This window comes from Crinia signifera, chromosome 1 (genome assembly GCF_055691185.1).
Source record: "Crinia signifera chromosome 1, ASM5569118v1, whole genome shotgun sequence".
NCBI lineage: Eukaryota > Metazoa > Chordata > Amphibia > Anura > Myobatrachidae > Crinia > Crinia signifera.
In genome coordinates, this window is record NC_139217.1 from 433,341,194 (window position 1) to 433,363,747 (window position 22,554).

The following is a 22,554-nucleotide window of genomic DNA, read 5'->3' on the forward strand; positions in this document are numbered from 1 at the left end:
CACTGTGTTCCCATCTTGGATCTGATTGGTTCATGCTGAGAAGGAGATTTCGTCTATCCTTTTATAGATGACAGGTGGAGGTGTATCCCATATTAACCACATATTCTAGCTATTATTTAGTACAGTCTATGTAGTTTGCTAGCTACAATCTGATTGGTTGATAAGGATCTCACTTCCACTTGTCATCTTTAGAAGGCGTGATGAATCCTCCCCTCTTTGTGTATGAGCTTACGGCAAATGAGATGATGAGTAGGTGGTGATACTATGTTATGATCTGTTAACGTTCATGTGTTTGTGTAAATGTATTAACTGACTTATTATTATTTTGTTAAAGAAGCTTCATTATATGATGTTATTTGGCACTTATGTTTCATTTCCTAAGTGGTTTAAGCTCTATACAATGCAGTTGTAGTGTAAAGAATTGACCTGTAAATGAAGATGTTTTCTACCCTCAGATCATGTTTATTAATTTGCATATATTAACTAATATACCAGTGCCTTGATAACCCAGATTATTGTCCGGTCTACCCAGGGTACAGCTCAGTGGGAAAGGGTCACCTAAATATATTCCAGGCCCAGTTACTTAGGAATCTAACCTGGGTAGCAAACATGGTCGGACCCAGGTAAGGATGCAGTGTAAACATCCGCCTGGGTCCTGTTACAAGCCTATGGGGAGCCAGATCACCGCCGCTCTGCGATGATGTTATCTCCAAATGCCAGCAGTGGGAGACCGACCACAAACCCAGGTCCAGCCTATGGTGTGAACGTGGTCTCAAGCTGCTGTGACTTAACTTGAAACCTGTGTTCAGTTACCTGGGTCGGACACAGGTTTTATGTGGAAAAGTGGTATAGTCAATAAAAATAAAGGCGGTGCTGATGACTTAATGATACTACTGAAGGGATTAAAAAGTGATTAATTTATTAAGAGATGAAGGAGGGTAAGTTTATGTCCTTAAAGTAAAGTCTGAAGACTCTTTAACTCTTTCAAGTCCACCGTCTAGTCAGGCTGAACAGCCCTAGCGCTAGTAGCAGATCCAGTGGTGAGCCACTTTAAAATAAGAACATTAACATTGTTCAACATTCAATGTAGGCCATTCTTTAATTTAAAAAAAAAAGACAATTCATTTAAACATTTAAAACAGACTGTTTGAATTGCATTTAAAAATTTGGACTGCAAAAGGTTAAACCAATAGGATCCACTTCAATGGGAACATGCCTAAATGTAGTCTTAATTCTGATGAGAAGATTTTAATTGTAGGGTAACCAGTGGTGGGGAACTTCTCAACTGGTCTACTTCTTAATCATTTTTACTGTTTGATATAGTACAGACCCCCCAATTGGAAGTAACCAACAAAATGGGAATCCTAACGTAATCAACAATTTGTAGGATCTTCTACTATGTCAAATATTTCAAGTTATCTTGGTTAATAATTTACTTTTCCCCCTGTTTTCTGTGTTTATTTCTACTTGAGCCGGTGAGAGATTCCATATCCTTTCTCAGTGAGTAGTTCTACTGTTGTAGGAAACTGTGATTAGTACTCCCTTCTCTCTACCCATCCTAACCCTGTTCTGTGTTACCCAGTTCAGGCCGTGGTACATGCCTTGACAACGAACCTCCAAAACGCGACTTTGTGTACCCTGCAGTGGCTCCAGGTCAGGTGTATGACGCAGATGAACAGTGTCGGTTTCAATATGGAGCAACATCGCGCCAATGTAAATATGGGGTAAGAAGTTATCATCTTTACACTGACTACATAGGTGGCAACCGACAAAGGGGTAAATTTACTAAGATGAGAGTTCTATTGAAGATAGGATGTTGCCCATAGCAACCAATCAGATTCATTCAATTATTTTCTAGAAGGGGCTAAAAAAATAATTAGTAGAATTTGTTTGGTTGCTATGGGCGCGACATCCCATTTTCAATAGAGCTCCTATCTTAGTGTATCTCCAGGGGCTGGTTTACTTAGCCAGTGTGATAGGAAAGGACTTGCTGTGTGGTAATGGACTCTGCACAAGCCTCTCGCTTTCTGTTCCCTTGATGGACTTGTTATTATATGTGTTCTAATATGAGGACATTTCCTTTCATCCAGTGAATTCATAGGAGATTGTGCCGATTCCATGTACTTACAGTATTTAATTACTGTTTGAGCATTAAACAGAATAATTGGTACACATGATCATATGAATGCAAATATATGAACATTTGGGTTTTGTGAAGTCATTCTTAAATGTCATGGCGCAACGTAATGTGTATAATAAAAATTGCTCTTTGTTTTACATCCCTCCTCTCCACGTGTTTCGGTGCAAGACAGCATAAAGGTCTTGCACTGAAAACTCACCCCACAAGGATAAAAGAAACCAAGATAGGCGCTTCTACTCCACAAAGTTGTGTGAGTTTGATACGCCATCATAAAAAAATAATAATAATTTTGTATAATATATAAACAATACGTCACATTGGTTGCATTTTGTTTTTTCCACATAGTTTCAGTATCCACATGGACAGTTTCCCAGCACTTTGAGTTCCCACCTTGAAACTAGGGTTGGAGAGGAGGGATATTCAACAAAGGACATACAATTTTTATTATACACATTAAGTTGCGCCTTGATAATTGTAGATTGTTCATTTTTTGTATATGTTTATGTGTTTGGAAATGTGGCAACATTTTGTGTACAGTCCAACTAACTCAGGCAGCAGAGGTTGAAAATATCCATAATCTTTTCTTCTTCATTCTTCTTCATTCTTAAATTTACTCTACAGTGTGATAACAAGATGGTATAAATCACTTTATACCTCATCTCTCACCAACATTTGTATGAAGTACATTAGACCTCATTGCCTCTCACCAATATTTGTATGAAGCACTTTATACAGTACGTCATTATTTCTCACCAGTGTTTGTATGAAGCACTTTATACCTCATCATCTGCCACCATTATTTGTATAAAGCATTTTATACTTCATTATTTCTCATCAGTATTTGTGTGAATTATTTTATAGCTAATTTTTTCCCACCAAAATCTGTATGAAGCACTTATACCTCAATGTTATGCAGCATGTCTATATTCTGCGACCACTCTTGTATCGGCATGCGAAATGGTACATTACAGTGGGTTTTTTTAGGAAATGGTGGAAACACTGTAGTATAGCATTTCGTATGCAAAAACAGCCCCAGTTGCACCCAGAATATAGTCATGCTACATATCATATTCATATGCTGATTTTGCGCCCTAATGTTGTGTGTGTGTGTGTGTGTGTGTGTGTGTGTGTGTGTGTATATATATATATATATATATATATATATATATATATATATATATATTATACACACACACAGTTCATCCATGGTTTAAGGGTGTAAAAAAAACTTTGAGGGGCAGATGTATCAAGCTTCAAAAAGTGAAAAGTGATAAAGTTGAGAGTGACTAGCCAATCAGCTCCTACCTGTCATTTTTCAAACCCAGCCTGTAACATGGCAGTTAAATGCTGATTGGCTGGTTGTTTATCACTCTCCATTTTATCACTTTTGAAGCTTGATACATCTGGCCCTTCGTAACCGACGTTTCGTGGTATGGATGCCTCTTTTCAAGGTGTACAGTGCAAAACATTAAACACAAACCCATTTAAATACCTTATATACTTCTAAAAGTTAGAAGTATTTAAGATCAATTTTAACAGAACAAGTTCCATAAAGGGCTGTTTTAAATGTACAGTATATATATAAGTTCACTTTAGTCAGAAGTAATATTTTTTTTTTTTAAATTAGGATGCTATTCGGAATGAATTTCTGTTGCAAGAGTAGCACAATCTTATCTCACCCACCCCTCAACTCTGCCTTAAGATCCATAATTAATGTTGACATTCGTTGGCTGCATTTCAAACAAAATATGTTTTCTATATCCATGGCAATTACATATTCATGATTTTTCCTTGACACACGTCAGTTCTTCCCTTATTTCACACTGCTTACAATATCTGTGGTGTCATTAGTAATTAGTGGTAGACAGTCAAAAAACAAACAAAAACCACCCACTTCTGGGGTGTATTCATGGTATCTAGAAACGTCTACATCCTTTCCCGCCTCTATATATTTTCCAGATGTTCTTATTACATTAAGATAAGGTTTCCTTTTTTTAATTGGTAATATGATTTTAAGGTTGGTTTGGAATAATAAAGGGCTTGGGGTTCAGGTTTTCATAACAAATGCTTTCACAGCCAAGTGAGGGAACGGTTTTTTTTTTCTCATTAATTTGTTTCCTGTCAAATTGATGAGATTTCCGCTCATTGTGGAAACAAATCAATTTATTCTGTTGGTCCCACTTATAGTCCATTAACAGCTTGTGTGCCTGTTCTGGCTTCAGTCCTTGAATAACCCTATATGATTCAATACATGGACATGTGTTTATTGTACATTTTATGTTATTTTACTCTGCCTTCGATGGTAGGGAACGATCGGTGGTTGCACCAAAGATGGTTCGACTTAAAACATGGTAGCAGCAATTGGGGACCCTGCCACCGATATACACCTTCAATGGCATCCCATTGTTGGTATAAAAAAAAAAAAAGTTTAATTACCATCAGACTATTGATCATTTTTATTTATCAATGAATGATGGCCACGCCTAGATTACTTTAAGAATGAGTAAAAATCCGGTTTCGACCAGTGTTATGTGAATTTGTGCAACTCTGTGACATCACTGAACTTTGAATTACTAAATTTGTATTGCTCTTTGGATCTCCATCAGCCACCCAGTCACATGGATCTTGAGGTCCATTTGTTTGCCCTTGCCACCAGATGCGTGTGGCACAGATTTGGTGGTCAGACAGAACAGGTGTATGGATGCATAGTAAGCCTGCAATACACTTTTTATGACGGTTCCTTGGTAGTGTTAAAAATCCAAGACTTATGGGCCCTACACATGTAGTGACCCACTGAGTGCTAGATCTCTCAGAATGCTCAGCACACAGCGCTGTGTCAGCACTGTGGGCTGAGCGATCTGTCAGGGCCAGTGTTTTCTGGTGAGAACGCTGGCCAGACCGATTAATAACCAGCGTGCTGAATATTAACCACTGGGAGATAACTTGTAGGAAGGGTGTGCGCGGGAACCCTGTTGCAGACACCCTTCTGTCTTGATTGCCTCCTGCAAACTAAGGCTTCACCTTTAACAGCCACACTCGTGGGGGTAAATTAGGTCCACCCTGGTGCCGCCAGGTCTTATGGATGACAAGGCGGCTGCAGGAGGCAAGGTGGAATTTTACAGGCCTGAGAGCACACACCTTCCAATGAGGGTATAGACCCACAAATTCAACAATGCATAAGATGTTAACAGAGACAATGAATCCCAACAGACAATAAATGTAACAATGCACAAGATGAGAACAGAATAATACAAAACAATTGCTATGAAATGCAAAAAGATGATACCATAAGAGAATACAAAAGAAAAAGCTGAAATCCGCTGACTTATCGGAGAAGGCGAAATGACAGACCAGTACAGGGACTAGGAACAGCAAACTGGCAGGCAGCTGGACGCTGAAGCAGGAACCAGACTGTAACCGGGAACACGCTGGGCTGAGGAACAAACCAAGGGCTTGTACACAGGATGCTATAAACGGCGCCATCACACTTGCAAGGCCGGGTTATATTAAATCATCCCACCTACCAGGCGTGGGGGACGTTCACAAGTTTGTGTCATTGCCTAGCAACCCGCTGTCTGCCCGGCTGAAACCCGGAAGAAGGTGGCCAGATTGGCACCTAACTATCTGGCCCCTGCTCACGCAGCGATATAGGGGCATTTTCTGAGTGATTAAGTAAATTAGTTAAATTAAGTAACAACGCTCAGAAAATGTCTGTATATTACTACGTGTGTAGGGCCCATTACTTTACATGACATCAGTTTACTCCAAAAATAGACTTACAATATTAACACTCTTGTGCTGTATCCTGGGCAAGTCTAAATAAAGGTCCAGTACATAGAACAGGGATGATGATAAAGACATTATGATGCATCAATAGTTTCCTGCGACCCATCTCCTATTTATTTAAACCTGGTGAATTCTACTGTATACAACACATACTTAACAGTGTATCCTAGGAAGTGTTTGGTAACAGTATGGAATTTGTTTGCAAGTCTATGCCAGTCAAATTTAAATCCATGAATCCTTTTCTTCATGTTGTGATGAGAGATTCTATACTGATAATGTAATATTTAAAAGCCTTTTACATCCTGCATGCCTTTCTGCTGTCAATTCACAAGCGTCCTCTCCTCTACCAGAAATATAATTGCCAGCTATTTCTTTGTTGTCACTCTGTAATGTGATTGCTACTGTGAACTTTCTAAGAAATGTGCTGTGATTAATCCATGCTTGGTAGCCCTTCATCCCGTACGTTAATTAACCATTTCAAAAGAACCCTGCAAGGAATGCTGGGTACACACTGGTTGATTTATCGCCTCATTTCATTGAATAGGATGTTGATAGACTTCGGGCCAGTTTGATAGACTTCGGGCCAGTTTGCCAGGGATATGTCTGTGAACTATGTCGATCACAGACCTATCGCGTTGCCTGTGCAACACAGTACCTGGGAGAGTCTGAGTGTCCAAACAAATTTAATATTACACTAATACAAATATATACATTTTTAAATAATCATACATACTGTATGAATGACAGAAATTCACTATGACGAGTTCACTTATTGGGGTGCCGGACGCGTTCCCGACAGTCGGGATCCCGACAGTCATTTACCCGACGTCGGGATCCCGACTGTCGAAACGCAGACAGCCGGGTGCCCGACGGCCACCTGCTATTTTCCCTCGTGGGGGTCCATGAACCCTATAGAGGGAGAATAGAATAGGTGGTTTGCTACGTGAGCCACCGTGCCCACAGCGTGGCGAGCGCAGCGAGCCCGCAAGGGGCTTTTTTGCACTCGCCATGCTGTCTGAGTACGGGCAGTCGGGATCCAGACATCGAGCTAATGACTGTCGGGATCCCGACTGTCGGAGCCCCATACCACACCCACTTATTGTGTAGTTGAAGCATTGGTGTATAGTAAATATCTAACCGAAACACACATAACTTAATACTTCAACTGAGTACATTTCATGGTATTTGCTTAACAGATTGAAAACATTGCTAGTGAACTGATAAAAGGGGTCATTATAACGTAGGTCATTGAGACGTGCATCTAATGTAGGGTACACACCAGAACGATCACGAGCATCCGATCCGATTCCGATCTGTACCTAGTTGAAGGAGTCGTTTTGAAATCCTGACAGCAGGTAGGATCTGCAAAACAACCAAACAACCATCGGATCAGAATCGGATCCAAAACATGCCAATACATGCCCAATTTACATACAATCGGTCGAGGTTGTATAAAAATTGGGGGGATTGAGGCCAAATTGCTCTGGTGTGTACCGAGCATTAGAGCACTGTGATCCACGTAGTGTCTTCCCAACCTGCAAGTTAAAAAAAGAGCAACTATTATTTGTACTGTTGGGTGCGCTTGTTTCATGTGCATCTAGAAGCCCTGTGTCCCGCACCGTTTCTTTCCTGCTGATATTTGTATTACAACTACATTTCTTTAATCTTTTTTTTTTTTCTATTAAATGCTAATCCAGAGATTTAAAGTTATACAGTACCTTATTATACAATTTACACTTTAATCTCTTGAGTCATCACATAGCCTTTTGTTTTTATATACATTTCCCTATGGTTGCACCTTCGTTTTTATCCCAGCCTCATTTATCCAGTATCCGGATGATCGATCCACAGCATCTAGGATGACAGTCAATAGGTTGACAACTTATGGTTCACTAGTCGATGGGTAGAAAAGGTCAACATGATAATGCTTGACACGTAACTGGTCTACACATGTTTTTGGAATTTTGGGGATATGTTCAGCATCAAACCTCCTAAATAGGACAAGCAGAGAAGTTGCAATTGATGAAATCCTAGCTATTTTATAGAATATGCTAAGTAACTGATAGATGGAAACTGAAAGGCCATTAACGTCTCTACTTGTCCTTATTTAGACTCTTTTTGATAGTTCTCCCTCTAAACTTTGTAGGTAATAAAGAATGGGCCAATCTATGGCATTAGATCCTACACCTCTTTCTATGCTGTAGGAGACAGCTACACATGTGATAGTGATGCCTTAGCTATATTGGGAGGTAGGCCAAAGTGTTCCATACATTCAATTAGTCAAACTCTAGTGGGGAAATGTATTCATTTTTTAATACTCCACCCGCTCCAAACTCTGTCTAATTATTATTTAGATTTATTATTATTATTTACAGTTTCTTATATAGCGCAGCATATTCCGTTGCGCTTTACAATTGGAAACAACAGTGATGAAAGAAACTGGGTAGAAACAAACCGACATACAGTAGAGGTAGGAGGGCCCTGCTCGAAAGCTTACAATCTATAGATTCAAAACTTTATACCATCCATTGTTGAAGTAGAGCACATTTTCTCATAGTTGCCTACCCTCTTGCATTCTGCAGGAGAATCCCTGAAATAGCAGCAATCTCCCTCATTAGTCTAGCAATCTCCCTCATGTCACCTAGCCCACATTACACTCTTACATTTTTGGGGAAAAAAGGAATGAGAGACAGATATATTTACATTGAATCACCAGCGCCATTTCCCAGCACTTTACCAAGTATAGTATCTCTTACTAACTGCTTTCGGGCTCATCTACATTTTGATATAAGTCATTTGAAAAGATTCCTCTCAGATATAGCAGTACACACCCACGCTTCTAGGTGCCAAATTCACAATCTCTTTTCACAATCTCTCCATATATGGAACTAGACACGCCCTTTGGGTGGAGCATGACACGCCCTCTCAATGGGACGCCTTGCAAAATTCTATTACCAACTATAATCTCCCTGAAACTAGTTTTGAAAAGTAGGCAAGTATGCATCTTCTGTGATATGTAAACAGAGTTTCCCTCCCTTTAAGACATACGTCAGTTTTTAACAATACTTCTGGTTGCTAAGTGTTTAACATAAGTGCTACATCTTGGAACGACTACAGTAAGTTCAGCTGTGATGCTACCAGATAATGTTATGTCTTAAAGAAAAAAAAAATGTGCTGCTCGTTTGACCTTTGTGGGCTGACTTTCTGCAATGGCTTCAGGCTGTTTTATTGATAACAGCTGTTAAAAGATGTTACTGATAGGATAATGAGAATAGAGCCAGTTGCAGAACACTTCTCTCCCAGAACAAAGGCTGCACTAAGTTGAGTATTTCCTCCGGGGCACAGAAACTCTAGGCTTTATAATTAACTTGTCCCAGACTTTCTTTTTTTTTTTTCATTTGTTTATAATTGACTAATGTTAAGTTTACCATGTTATGCACTGGTTAATTGTCTTTGCCACTTTCATGTAATGTCAGGATTTTCAATTACTTTCCCATGTAGTTTATCTTTCTGTTTTTTTTTTTTGTTCTTGTTTAGTTAAAAGTATAATTACGTTGAATAGTTTGTGCCATCGGTGTTGCGTTATTTATGCATACATTGCTGTCAGTCTTGTCGAGGCATTTCGTACACACCTGGCAGACATATTTTTGTTCAAAGTCGTTTCAGCCTCCTGCCTGGATGTTGAAAGAGTCATTGCATGAATTTCGAGGAAGCAATTTGGTTTATACTGCACAGTTATATAGTTTATTATCCTCTGCCTGTTATTATTCTTACATTTTATTAAACTACCTAACAGTAACGGGGAAAAAAAAAGTCAAAAGTAAAAATTTGCTGTTCGTTGAAAACCATGCCTTTAAAAAGGTAGCACTACTTTATATTTCAGGACCACTGTAACAGCCAGGGTGTCTCACAAATGTATTTCATGTGGTCCACAAAGTGCAAATGGCTGTGAGAAATCACTGCTTTACCAAAAATGTTTGTTCGGTTTGCAAACGCAAACTCCTTTTTTAATGGACAAAATCATGTGCACCGCAGGTGGGGCTGATGTAACATGTGCAGAGAGAGTTAAGGCCCCCATACATCGAGGCGATTTGGTCCGATTTCGGCCGTTTGTGAGCAATCGTCCCGTTAAATCGGACAAAATCGCCTCTCCCTGACATGCCGTCGGGTCCGAAGCGCGTCGACCCGACCAGGTGGTCGGACTGGCAGGCTGTCCGACCACCCGTTCCTCCTGGTGGCGAGGCGGGTGGGAAGCAGGGATGCATGCAATCCATCACAACGGATCGCATGCGTCCCTGCCGCCGGGAAGGTCCCGGCGGCTCACAGGGTATCGGGTGTCCGTACACTGCTGCGAGACATCGCAGGCAGTGTATGGGCACCTTTAGATTTGGTGGAGTTATTTTGTTTCTGTGCAGGGTAAATACTGGCTGCTTTTTACACTGCAATTTAGATTTCAGTTTGAACACACCCCATCCAAATGTAACTCTCTATGCCCCACCTGCAGTGCGCATGGTTTTGCCCATTAGAGAGAGCTTTTCCTTTTGCGAGCCAACCTGAATTATTCCCTTTGTTCAGTTTTTTGGCAGATGTACCAAACCTTTTGAGGGTCAAAGAGAAAAAGGACAAACCTATTAGTTCCTAACTGGCACTTTTCACATACTGTAGCCTGTAACATGGTAGCTATGAGTCTTTTGTCTGGCACTTTAACTCTCTATTTTAGCATTCTCCAAGACTTAGTACATCACCCCCTTTTGCCACAAAGCAAGACAAATAAGATAAGTTTACAGAATTGGTGGAATAAAGTAACGTTTAGCCCCATATCCGAGACAGTTTCGTAACTAGGTAAAATCACCCTGTGCATTATGCAAATGATTTCCAATTTAGTAGAACACGGCAAAGATACAATTATTGGTTAAAAACAGCAATATTTTCCCTCTACCTCCAAGACTGTAGGTTTTGGGCCTCAGTCACTACTTTCATTGCTGTGCTACCCTCCTGGAATGGCCGGGAGGGTCCTGCAAATAGGGTCCCCCTCCCGCCCCCCCCCCCCCCCCCGGGAAGGTGGGCAAGTCTTCCGCATTTTCGCCATAGCCCCTGCTCCCCCTCTACCCGCGGTCTAAATTGACAAATTTTGCGGGTCCGCGGGGAGGGGCTAAAATGATTTGCGTAATTTCGCATCATTTTAGCCCCTCCCCCCATCCACGGACCCGCAAATGGATGCTGCAGCCTGTCATGGGGCGGTGCTTGGTGACATCAGCCGCGCTTCGCCTCCAAAACTAAGCCTCTTCCCGCCCACTCCCGGAGAGGAGTTTCAAAAAGTCGGCAGGTATGGTTTAGGTTCATGTGGTAGAGAAAGAGAGAGCACATTGTTAAACCAAGAACACCAACATGGGAACATGAAAATTAAAAATGATGACACAGCTGGAATGCTACTTTATTCTAGTAGTTATCGGCGGTGTAAACAAGGGTCATAAGGGTCCATTTTAAGGGGAAAAAAGTTGAGTTTATAAGGATTTCATTGAATAGGTGACCGTTTTATTTTTTAGATGTTCATTTCAAACACAGGTGAAATATTGTTAAATGCCAGGGCTGGACTGTCCACATGGCACCTCTGGCACATAACAGAGAGGCAAATGGGCTGAATCCAACTGGGATACAGAGAGAGCCGCACACAGCGCAGCTTCCAGGACTTCTCTAGATGTGTAAAGTATTTGTGTTTCGTGACTGCGCATAAACATTAATGCGCATGTGCAGCCGCATTGTGTTAGCGGCCACGGTGAATTGATTATTAGCCAGCCGCTCGCACACAACAGGGTGGGTCGGTGGGCCGTGGTCACGCACATGGGAACGGGCGCTGTAGAAATCATTCCATGGTCAGCGTTCATCGAATGATCTCTGCCCCACATGCAAGCTGCGAATGGATGTTTATGCGTCTGAGCACCCGCTCAGACGTTGCCCGGCATTAGACTGCGCATGCGCAGTCTAATCCCAGGATTGGAAACTCCAAACCCTGGATTGAAATCCCGGTGTTTTAGGGGCCAAATCCCGCGATCAGCAGATCCCGGTCCAGGAGTGGCCACCCTAGTTGTGGGTGTTGTTGATGGCAATTTTTCATTATCTGTTTTAATTACTTTCACTTGTCTCTTCCCTCCTCTTTGAAATCTGGCCCCTGACTACCTCTGTCTCCTACTCCCAATACTTCCATCTCTAATACCTAAAGCTCACCTTGTACTTTGTGAAACAAATGATCAACATTGCAGCTGAGCAGATCTATGTAGTTTGTGGCTGCAAGGGATTGGATGTGTGGTTGATCAATTGCAATGCTGCAAGTGGCACCAATTCTCTTTCTGGCACAGGGTACTAAAATATATAGTTTCGGTTCTGGTGCAACTAATATAAACAGACTCCTGTGAAACTAGCCAATGACAGTCTGCAGGAAGATTATCCTAATGGTTGGTGACTGAGTTCTAGGTTCATCAGGATTACGTAATTTTAAAGTCTCAAGCCCCACCCCCAGTGGTGCAAATCCCACATTTTGTGGGTCTTTGGGAGGGGGCGGGGCTAAATGATGCTATTTGCATCTTGAGCCCCTCCCCCGGAAAGCCACAAATCTCAGTAATTTTAGCGCTGCAGCCAGGGAGATTCAGGGGTGCTGCCGGTATCCGGGAGGGTTGCCTACCTTTCCAGGGGCTGGGAGGGGGACTCAATTTTCAGGAGCCTGCCGGCCATTCCGTTAGGGTAGGCAACCCTGTCCTAGATACTCCGCCAGCACATATATTATATCAATTTCCATGGAATATGGGAATAGTTTATAACTTTTAAGGTTTCTATAGGAATTACAAGTTTTAACATCACGTCAAAGTGACAAAGCTGGTACAGTTAAGTGTCATGTTCAGGTGGTGCTATTTTAAACATTAAGCACTGTAGTTCTCCTGTATACCAGTGCAGTTCCCATAATGACTTTGTATCTATAATTCTGACCAACTTGCTTCTGCCTTCTTTCCTAGGAAGTGTGTAGAGAGCTCTGGTGTCTGAGCAAAAGTAACAGATGTGTAACTAACAGCATTCCTGCTGCTGAAGGGACCCTCTGCCAGACCGGGAGCATTGAAAAAGGGGCAAGTATCCATCTATGATAACCTATGAGTGTGCTTTGAATTGCATAATAGCTACTGTATGGGGTTCGGAGGTATTTTATTCATGACAGCCACTGACTGTTTTGATAATCTGTTTTGCGCCCTGTCTACTATTGTAAAGCGCAACGGAACCTGCTGCGCTATATAAGTAACTGTAAATAAAGAAATAATACTGGGGTGTGTTTTTATGCAATCCCGGTCCGTTGCACATGGGACCATGCATTGGATTGGATGTCATACGCATGTAATTTGTGCCGAACCACCAGAATCAGGTGAAATCGGCCCAAATCGCATAGAATATGGGGCCTTTACCAAGTTAGGTTAGAGATTTTCATACTAGTCACCAGATTAGTGATTTTCTATAATTTATGTGAAAATGTAGGAAAATGATCATTCAGTGGGGGTAGATGTACGAAGCTGTGATGAAGGAGAAGTGAGCCCATGGAGAAGTTGCCCATGGTAACTAATCAGCTGCTCTGTATAATAACAGATGTTACTTCAGTGCTGATTGGTTGTTGGTTGATTGGTTGACAGTGCTGACTGTCTCACTTCTCCATTATCACTGCTTCATACATCTGCCCCAATATAGTGGTGTGTTTTATGGTCCGGTGCTAAATATCAGTTAAGAAAAATATAGTAAAATACATGGCATAATGATAATCTGAGTTGCAGGGCTGCCGAGAGGGGGGGCAGGTACTAATTACCCTGGCCCGGGCTTGATGGATGGGCCTGCTGGGGGCCCTGGTCCGACCCACCCCTCCCCCTCCGTCTCCCCCGGGCAGCGGCAGCACACCTACAGCAGGCTCAGCATGAGCATCTCACTGACAGCGTGAGAGCTCATGCTGAGCCTGCTGTCAGCACAGCACATGCTGTAGGTGTGCTGCTTCTGGGGGGGCAATAAACCCCCCCTCGACTTTAAAATGTTTTTTTACTCCCCTAAACAATTTTTGAGGCATGGCCTAATCGTGGGAGGTGACCACACCTCCCGCGATTAGGCCAAACCCCACAGTTTTACCTCTCGGCGGCCCTGTTGAGATGTACATATTTTTTAATCCTATTCTATAGATTATAACTCTGTGAGCAAGGCCCTCTTGCCACTCTGTCTGTCTGCTACTACTCAGGGCAGTATTCAATGTGAAATTTCGCCGTGTGCAGCGAATCCTGTTTAGGATTCGCTGCACACTCGCTGTGTTCCGGAGGGCTGGCTGCCACTCGCTCTCTTTGTATTCAATGTCGGAGGGGCGAGTTGCCCCTCGCGCCGAATCTTAACCCCTGCAGCAGACGCTTGTCCGCTGCAGGGAGCCGTGGGACGGCAGCAGGCAGGGAGATGGAAGTCTCCCTGCCTGCCCCAGAACGTATGTGGGGGGGAGGTGGGCTCCCCGGGACCCAGGCAGCACAAGCTGCCCCCCCCCCCCAGAGCCAGCAGGGGACCGGGTATAGTCACTGCTCCCGATCATGCATATGTAATGATCGGGTGCAGTGAATATATGAATATCGAATGAGCGGCTCTCGGCTCCCGGCCCCCTGCTGGCTGCTCTGTGTAAAAAAAAATATATATATATATATTTTTTAAAATTAAAATATATATTCATGTGCTATAAGCACATGAATAAAAATAGCATGCCCCTTCATAGAATAAAATTCCTGATTTTTTTACACCAAAATTAAAACAAAAAAACTTTTATTTTAAAAGTTCATATTCCACTTCTCCATGAAAAGATGGAGAATTGCTACACGGAGAGACACGGTGAAAATCACTCAGAAAGACGGCGAGAAGTGCACATTGAATAGGGTTGCTTGCTTTTTGAGAGCAAAAGTCTCTGTCCAACGCGAGAAAAGCACAAACTCGCCATAAAACACGGCAAATTTTTCTCATTGAATACTGCCCTCAGTCTTTCTTTATTACTCTTTTCCCAATTGTAAAGCACAAAGCAGTATAAATAAACGGTAATAAATAAATGTGACACATAATATTAAGGGAACAATCCGAACCGATTTGCCAAGTTTGGCGTCATGGCTTTTAATCCAGTCCCTCAAATTCGGAGCTTTAGCCTGGATTTGTGGTAACAATGGCTGCTGTCACTTGTTCCCCTCACTGAATCCGGCTATATTAGCTGGGCTAGTTTCAACAAAGATTATACTGCACTTTGACTTGGAACCTAATGTTTAAATAAAGAGAATGAAAGCTTTTGGGCAGCTGTCAAACATTATTAATCCTTGCTGACAGAAGCTTCGACCTTGTGCCACTTAAAATGGCTTTTCTATGCTGACTTGGGATACTGTATTCTAGGAAGGGATGCTCAATTGATTGTTTGGCCATTAACAGCGTATTATAGAACCATACAGGGGAGGGGCTTGGCTTAGTATGGTGTAGGCAGCACGCCAACACAGCTCCCACTAAGGATCCGTTTATTTCCCCATTCTGAGCTGTCTGAACTAGGATGCATAAGAAATAAAATGCATACCATCCGCTGAAATTAATGGAGCTGTGACCCAGAGCTGAAGCGTAGACTGGGAGCGCGAGGAACGCTGTGAGACACGTGTAGAGAGATCCGGAAGTGCCTGTGCAGGTCTGCCTCGTGGAGGAGAATCGGTGCTCGATTAGCGGTGCCTGTGGGAGACGCGTCTGAGAGGAAACCCTGCTGGTGTGCTGGGCGGGCGATTGCTGCCGGAGTTCACGCTGGTGAGAACAGTTTGGCCCAGGGGATCGCCTGGAGCCGCTTAAGCCCCAGGGAGTGTGGAGAGCGGTATCAACGCCCGTGATAGAGGCGGCGGGGCCACCAGAGACCGGGCCTGTACTGTGGCAGAGTCGGACCCGGAGACCGGTGGATCCCAGGTAGAGTGGAGAGGCGGGGGTCCCGGTCAATATCGGCGGTGCTGGTGAGTGTGGGGAGAGTGGTGACGTGAAGAGACATTGCTGTTTGATCCTTATTTGCCTCCGGGTTCGTTCGGTGGCAGAGAACGAGCACGGGGTCATTTGGGACTGTTGTTTGGTGATAAGGAGAAGCCCCACTATGGTGGCAGGGGTACACCTGACATTTAAAACAAGCAAGTGAGCTATATAACATTAAAAGTCAAGGCCCCGTTGGTGTACAGTTGGACTTGTGATTCCAGATCTGTTTATCAGATAAATATCCTTGCTCAGCAAAATGGGGAAGACTGGAAATACTTCTGCTGCAGCTCAGCGGCTGGAGAGATATGCAAGAAATGCTCAGTCCCCTGCTCCCCCACAAGTGCAAGAAATACCACCACCCTCCCCTAATACCACAATAGTAGAAAAAGGCACTGAAGATGTGACACATTCAACACAGCAAATACTACAGGCTATCGGTACATCTGAACACCGAGTCACAGAAAAAATAGGCCATGTGCAGGCAGAGATCTCATTGATTAGACATGATATGCAAAAACTCACTGAAAGAGTTAAAAATACGGAACAACGTGTCTCGGATGTGGAGGACATTGTAAACCCGTTAAAACTCACGGTATCAGACTTAACGTCACAAATGATAGCAGTTAAATCCAAACTTTCCGACATGGAAGGGCGATTAAGAAGGAACAATGTCCGGTTTGTGGGCATACCTGAGAGAGCAGAGGGCACATGCCCAGAAAAATTTGTAGAGGAATGGTTAGTGAAGATATTCGGCAGAGACAAATTCAGTCCCCATTATACGGTGGAACGTGCACACCGACTTCCAAATAAAGAACCACCACCTGGGGCACCACCCCGTACTCTCATAGTCCGTTTTTTGCATTTTAGGGACAGAGACTCAGTTCTACGAATGGCACGGATGCAAGGGCCCATGATGTATGAAACCAATACTGTAGCAGCCTTCCCAGATTTTGCAACAGATATACAAAAATCAAGGGCACAATTCGCACAAGTTAAGAAAAAATTGCGAGAGAGGCATATACAGTACTCTATGGTTTTCCCAGCACGCCTACGGGTGATATATGAAGACACTACCTTTTTTTTCTCTACACCTAATGAGGCCGAAATTTGGGTTGGGAAAAAACCTCTCTGAAAGAAACAGCGTTGGATGCATGTTTTTCTTCTTTTTCTTTTTTCTCTAAATTCCTTTTTTCCTTTTTAATTTTTTTGTTTTTTCTTTCCCATATATATGTCCTCTAAATGGGAATGGAGTGTTTAGAGGAATATAAATGCAGAATATAAAGGAATTAATGATGTAATGTATATGCTCTGCTCTGCTTATTAGGGTGTTATGAAAGAAATAATATCCTGGTACCCTAGTTTGGGTGGCATAAGTAAAAGTGGGAGATTAGTACTAGGAAATAGCTATTGGGGTTCTGAATAGATTTCTAATACTCCCTCTTTTAGATAAGGGTTAAGTTCAAGGGGCAACTAAGGTATAGGCATGTCTACAATTTTTGATAGGTATGCAGGGTGGGGGAGGGAGGGCACAGGGGATGCGTATGGTATTTATGTGTATGATGTTGTTTTTTTGTTTTTTTGGCTTTTTTGTTTTTATTCTCTTGAAGAAATAATGTATGGCTATTACATAAAGAATATTGGATGTGTAAATCAAAGTATACGTAAGATAGTGGAATATAAGTGGAGATTGTATCTTTACTATTTGGCTCTACCTGTAATAAGAAAAAAGGGGGAGAATCCTATAAACCCCTTATTTGATCTTGATGTAAAGATAAGATGGGAGAACTATTTTATTATGTATTGTATTTGTGGTGGATATGACGGATAAAGTAGAGGGAACACGCATACTGGCGTGGAATACACGAGGGCTAAATGACAAGGTTAAGAGAGCATTAGTGCTCTCACAAGTAAAATCTTATAAAGCTGACATAATATGTCTATCAGAAACCCATTTAACAGGAGGGAAAGTCTTAGCCCTGAAAAAACCGTGGATAGGATGGATGTATCATTCTACTTTTTCACAGAACTCTAGAGGAGTTTCACTATTAATTAAAAAATCAGTTAGATTCCAATTGGAACACAGCCAAATAGATGAATATGGACGTTTTGTATTTATTAGAGCATATGTAAACTCCATCTTATTGAATATCCTCGCGGTATATGTACCACCACCATATAATAATGATGTCTTAAAACAAGTAGTAACATTTATGGCACTATCACCAGATACTCCTACGATATGTGTAGGGGACTATAATAATGTAATGGACCTGACTTTAGATAGGTGGCGGGTAGTACCACAAAGTAGTCCCTTAACGTCATCTCCATCTTCTTTTTTCAATCTGGTATCAGAGATAGGCCTAATTGATGCGTGGAGACTTCGCTTTCCAAGGAAAGCACAGTACTCCTGTTTTTCTGCCACACATAGTACTTTCTCGCGCATCGACATGGCTCTTATCTCCCCAGAAATATTACCAATGGTAACATCTATTGGATATTTGTCTAGAGGAATTTCTGATCATTCCCCTTTATTGATGGTTCTTGATACATTAATACCCCAAGGGGAAAGATACTGGAAACTGAATCCATTCTGGATAACACTGATGGGTGAAGGTACAGAGTTAACTAGGGAGTGGTCGGAGTTTCAGATGAATAACAATACATGTCTTTCAAATTCAGTAAAACATGATGCGTTTAAAGCTGTTATAAGGGGTTCTCTGATAAAGAGAGTAACTGATATAAAAAAAAATGGACATAAACAGGAGAAGGAGTTGGAACATAGGTGTAACCAATTAGAGGCACAATATTTGATCTCTAAATCTCCAACAGATTACAACCTTTGGGAAGGAGCTAGACAGGAATGGACTGGTTATCTATTAGATAAGTCTAAGAGGAGATTATTATTTGTAAAACATAATATGTATTCACAATCAGATATGGGAGGGGGATATTTAGCTTTCCTAGCACGAGATGAAAAAAATAGTGCCACTATCTCCAAGATACAAGATGAAGAGGGGAAAATTAAATATTCAAGTTCAGACATTGCGGAGGTCTTTTCTAAATATTATAAATCCTTATATTCCTCAAAGAGTTCGTACAGAAATGAGCAATTAGACGAATATTTTGAATCAATACAAGTACCAGGACTATCACAAGAGGCGATTGAGTATTTAGATTCTCCCATTACCTTGGAAGAAATTGAAGTAGCTATCCAGTCCTTTCCTAATAAAAAAGCTCCGGGATCTGATGGTATACCAATAGAACTTTATAAAAAATTCAAAGATGATTTTGCTCCCTATCTGTTGGAAATATTCAACAAATCAGTGGAGAGTGGTGTATTACCACCATCAATGTCAGAGGCGGTCATAGTTGTTATCCTTAAACCGGGAAAGGATCCAACTATGCCTGACTCATATAGGCCTATTTCGCTATTGACCTCAGATGTTAAAATCCTGGCCAAAATATTAGCTATTAGGTTAAATTCTGTAATTACATCGGTCATACATGGAGACCAAACTGGCTTCATGCCAGGTAGAAATACAACCTGTAATCTCCGAAGATTATTCTGCCATTTGCAAATGGGAGGAAAAGCTGGGTCGGAAGCCGTGGTGGTATCGTTAGATGCCGCCAAGGCTTTCGACTCAGTGGAGTGGAGATATCTTTGGAGAGTATTAGAAAAATTTTCTTTTGGCCCACGATATATAAAGTGGATTCAATTACTATATTCTGCCCCTGTAGCGCGAATCTCAGTTAACGGGTATATAACCAAATCATTTTGTCTGGGGAGAGGGACACGCCAGGGCTGCCCTTTATCACCGGCACTATTCGCTCTGGCGATTGAACCATTAGCTTGTCTTTTGAGGAGGTCGCCAGAAATGGTAGGCTGCAGAATCGGTAATATTACAGATATAATTGCATTATATGCAGACGATATATTACTGTTTCTGCAAGAAACAATTAGATCAATACCAGCCATGTTGCAAATAATTAATGCCTTTGGGAAGTTTTCCGGGATATGAATAAATTGGTCTAAATCTAATATTATGCCAATATCTGGGGTCCTCCCCCAAATTATAGATCCCCAATACCTTCTACAGTGGACTCTAAAATTTAGGTATTTAGGGGTATGGGTCACTCCAAACCCATTAGAGTATGTGGTACAAAATATAGTGCCTATAACGGAAGAATTTAAGCGTAAAGCACATATATGGAAGAAATTGCCCCTAACAGTTATTGGACGTATCAATTTAATCAAAATGATAATACAGCCTAAATATTTATATCTGTTGCAGCATTCACCTGTATATATACAAAAGAAAATATTTACTACAATAGACAGTATTATATCTTCTTTTATTTGGGGAAATGGAACATCAAGAATAGCGTTGAAAGCTCTAAAAAAATCTAAAAAGGAGGGTGGGGTTGGACTCCCTAATATGCAGATATATTATTTGGCCACACAGTTAGTACATATATCAGAATGGTTGCAGGGAAAAGGCGGAGACACTTTTTCAGAATTTTATTATATACATAAAGGACAACCAATAGAACCCTTACAATTTTTGTTATCTGATAATTCAATCTCAGGGGTACCGCCACTGTTAAGGCAGAGTAAGCTTGTATGGAGGAGGGTACACAATATAAGTAACTGGAATGAAATTGACGAAGACCAGTCATTATGGTACAATGCGACATTTAAGGAATTAATTCCCCTCTCTAGGGATAATATTTGGAGAGGAGTAGGAATAAGTACAATAAAACAGATATATGAAGATGGGATATTTAAAACATTTGAACAAATTAGAAGAGATTTTAATGTACCAAATGTAATGTTCTTTAGATATTTACAATTGAGGCATGGGATAGCTACACAATTTGGGGGATTAACTTTGGATATATGTGGATCACCTATAAAGATACTGGTATATAAGTTGGGAAAAGCCAAGCAGATATCAAAAGTATATGCCATGTTGAATAGTCATATAAACTCGCAAATATTTGACCCCCTAAAAAATAAATGGGAACAAAATCTGGGAAATATAACTGAGGGACAGTGGACACAAATATTAGGTTCAACGGGGCTGACAACCCCATGTATAAGATATCAGCAAATATATCTATATATAATGCATAGAGTATATCATTCACCAGTATCTTTATATAAGGCTCATTTACGTTCCAATACAGTCTGTCCTAAATGTGGAGTAGAGGGTGCAGATTTTTGGCACTTAATATGGAGTTGTCCACAGATATTTAAATTCTGGGAATATGTATGGAGGGACATTGTAGAAACTGAATCTACTCTCCCAGAAATGATATCCCCACAAATTTGTTTGTTTGGATTAGATCTTGGAGAGACGCATTCAGTCATCATATATCAGTATGTACTATGCCTTACTACATTGGCAAAAGTCTTGATTGCAAGAAAATGGTTAGCAACTGAGATACCAAATATTAGCCACTGGAGAGCACTGGTGAATGAGACTATGAGACATGAGAAATTTACATATAAAACCAGAGGATCAATTACTACTTATCATAAGAAATGGGATAGATGGAATTTATCATAGTAGAAACTGTAAACAGAACATAAATAAAATAAAAAGAAATGATAGACCAAGAATTAATATATATACATATATTCATATTAATGTTGGTATATTGATATAAGATAGAAATATGCTAAATGGGAGAGAGATAAAACAAACATGGAAAATAATTAGAGAGAATGGTGAATTAATAATAATACTTTAATATGAAGAGTGAAGCCATACATAAACGTAAGGAGAAAAAAAAAAGTCTGTAATGTAAAATTTTTTTTTTTTTTTTTTTTTTTTTTTTGTCTGTTTGTTAGTTGTTATATGTAGAATTTAGAGATATGTTTTTCACATGGAAACATGTGGAATTTGTGGGCATATATATCAAGGGAGTAGAATCGAGAGGGAGAAAGGAAAGGTAGAAGAAGTAAATGTGAAAATAACAGGAGATGCAGAACAGGAAAGGGGAAAAAAAAAAAAAAAAGTATAAAAGGGGGGGTAGAGGGCGGGGGGAGATGACTGTGCCTCATTATGGCTTTGGGTTTTTTAATTATATAAGATATGTAGAATAATAATCACATCACATAGTAAAACACTATTAAAACATAAATTTCAAAACACACAGAATATAAGCACGTATTAGATAACACATAAGGATTTAAATAAAACTACAAATATAGCACACAGTAACATAATACACGAACACAAAGTTCACAAATATAAACACATATAATATTATTTATAGGGGAAAGGAGGGGAGGGAAAGATGGGGGATGTATAGAGGTTAATGTAAGGAATACAAGATATAAATAAAGGAAGAGAGGGGGAGGGACATAGGGACAAGGGGAGGAAAAGCAATAAGGGGCATTTCAACCCCACACCCAAATAAACCAACAAAATAAAAATTCGACCCAATGTTATAGCATCTCCTGATATTTATTTATGGAAAAATGTATGATGTACAGGCATGTACATAGAACATGACTGGAATATGTATATATATAAATGATAACCAAGAAGAATTGGAAAATTTGTGTATAAAACAAAATGTCTGTAACCCATATG

General features: G+C 40.9%; 1 protein-coding gene across 2 annotated transcripts in view; it reads left to right on the forward strand.

Annotated features, from left to right (window-relative positions):
* ADAMTS6 (ADAM metallopeptidase with thrombospondin type 1 motif 6) overlaps nt 1-22,554 on the forward strand; it is a 288,122-nt gene that overhangs the window by 175,997 nt on the left and 89,571 nt on the right. For both annotated transcript variants that reach the window (XM_083152973.1, XM_083152982.1), the window contains exons 11-12: nt 1,583-1,724; nt 12,934-13,041. In XM_083152973.1, coding sequence (XP_083009099.1) covers nt 1,583-1,724; nt 12,934-13,041 — 250 coding nt within the window. The remainder of the gene's footprint in view (nt 1-1,582; nt 1,725-12,933; nt 13,042-22,554) is intronic.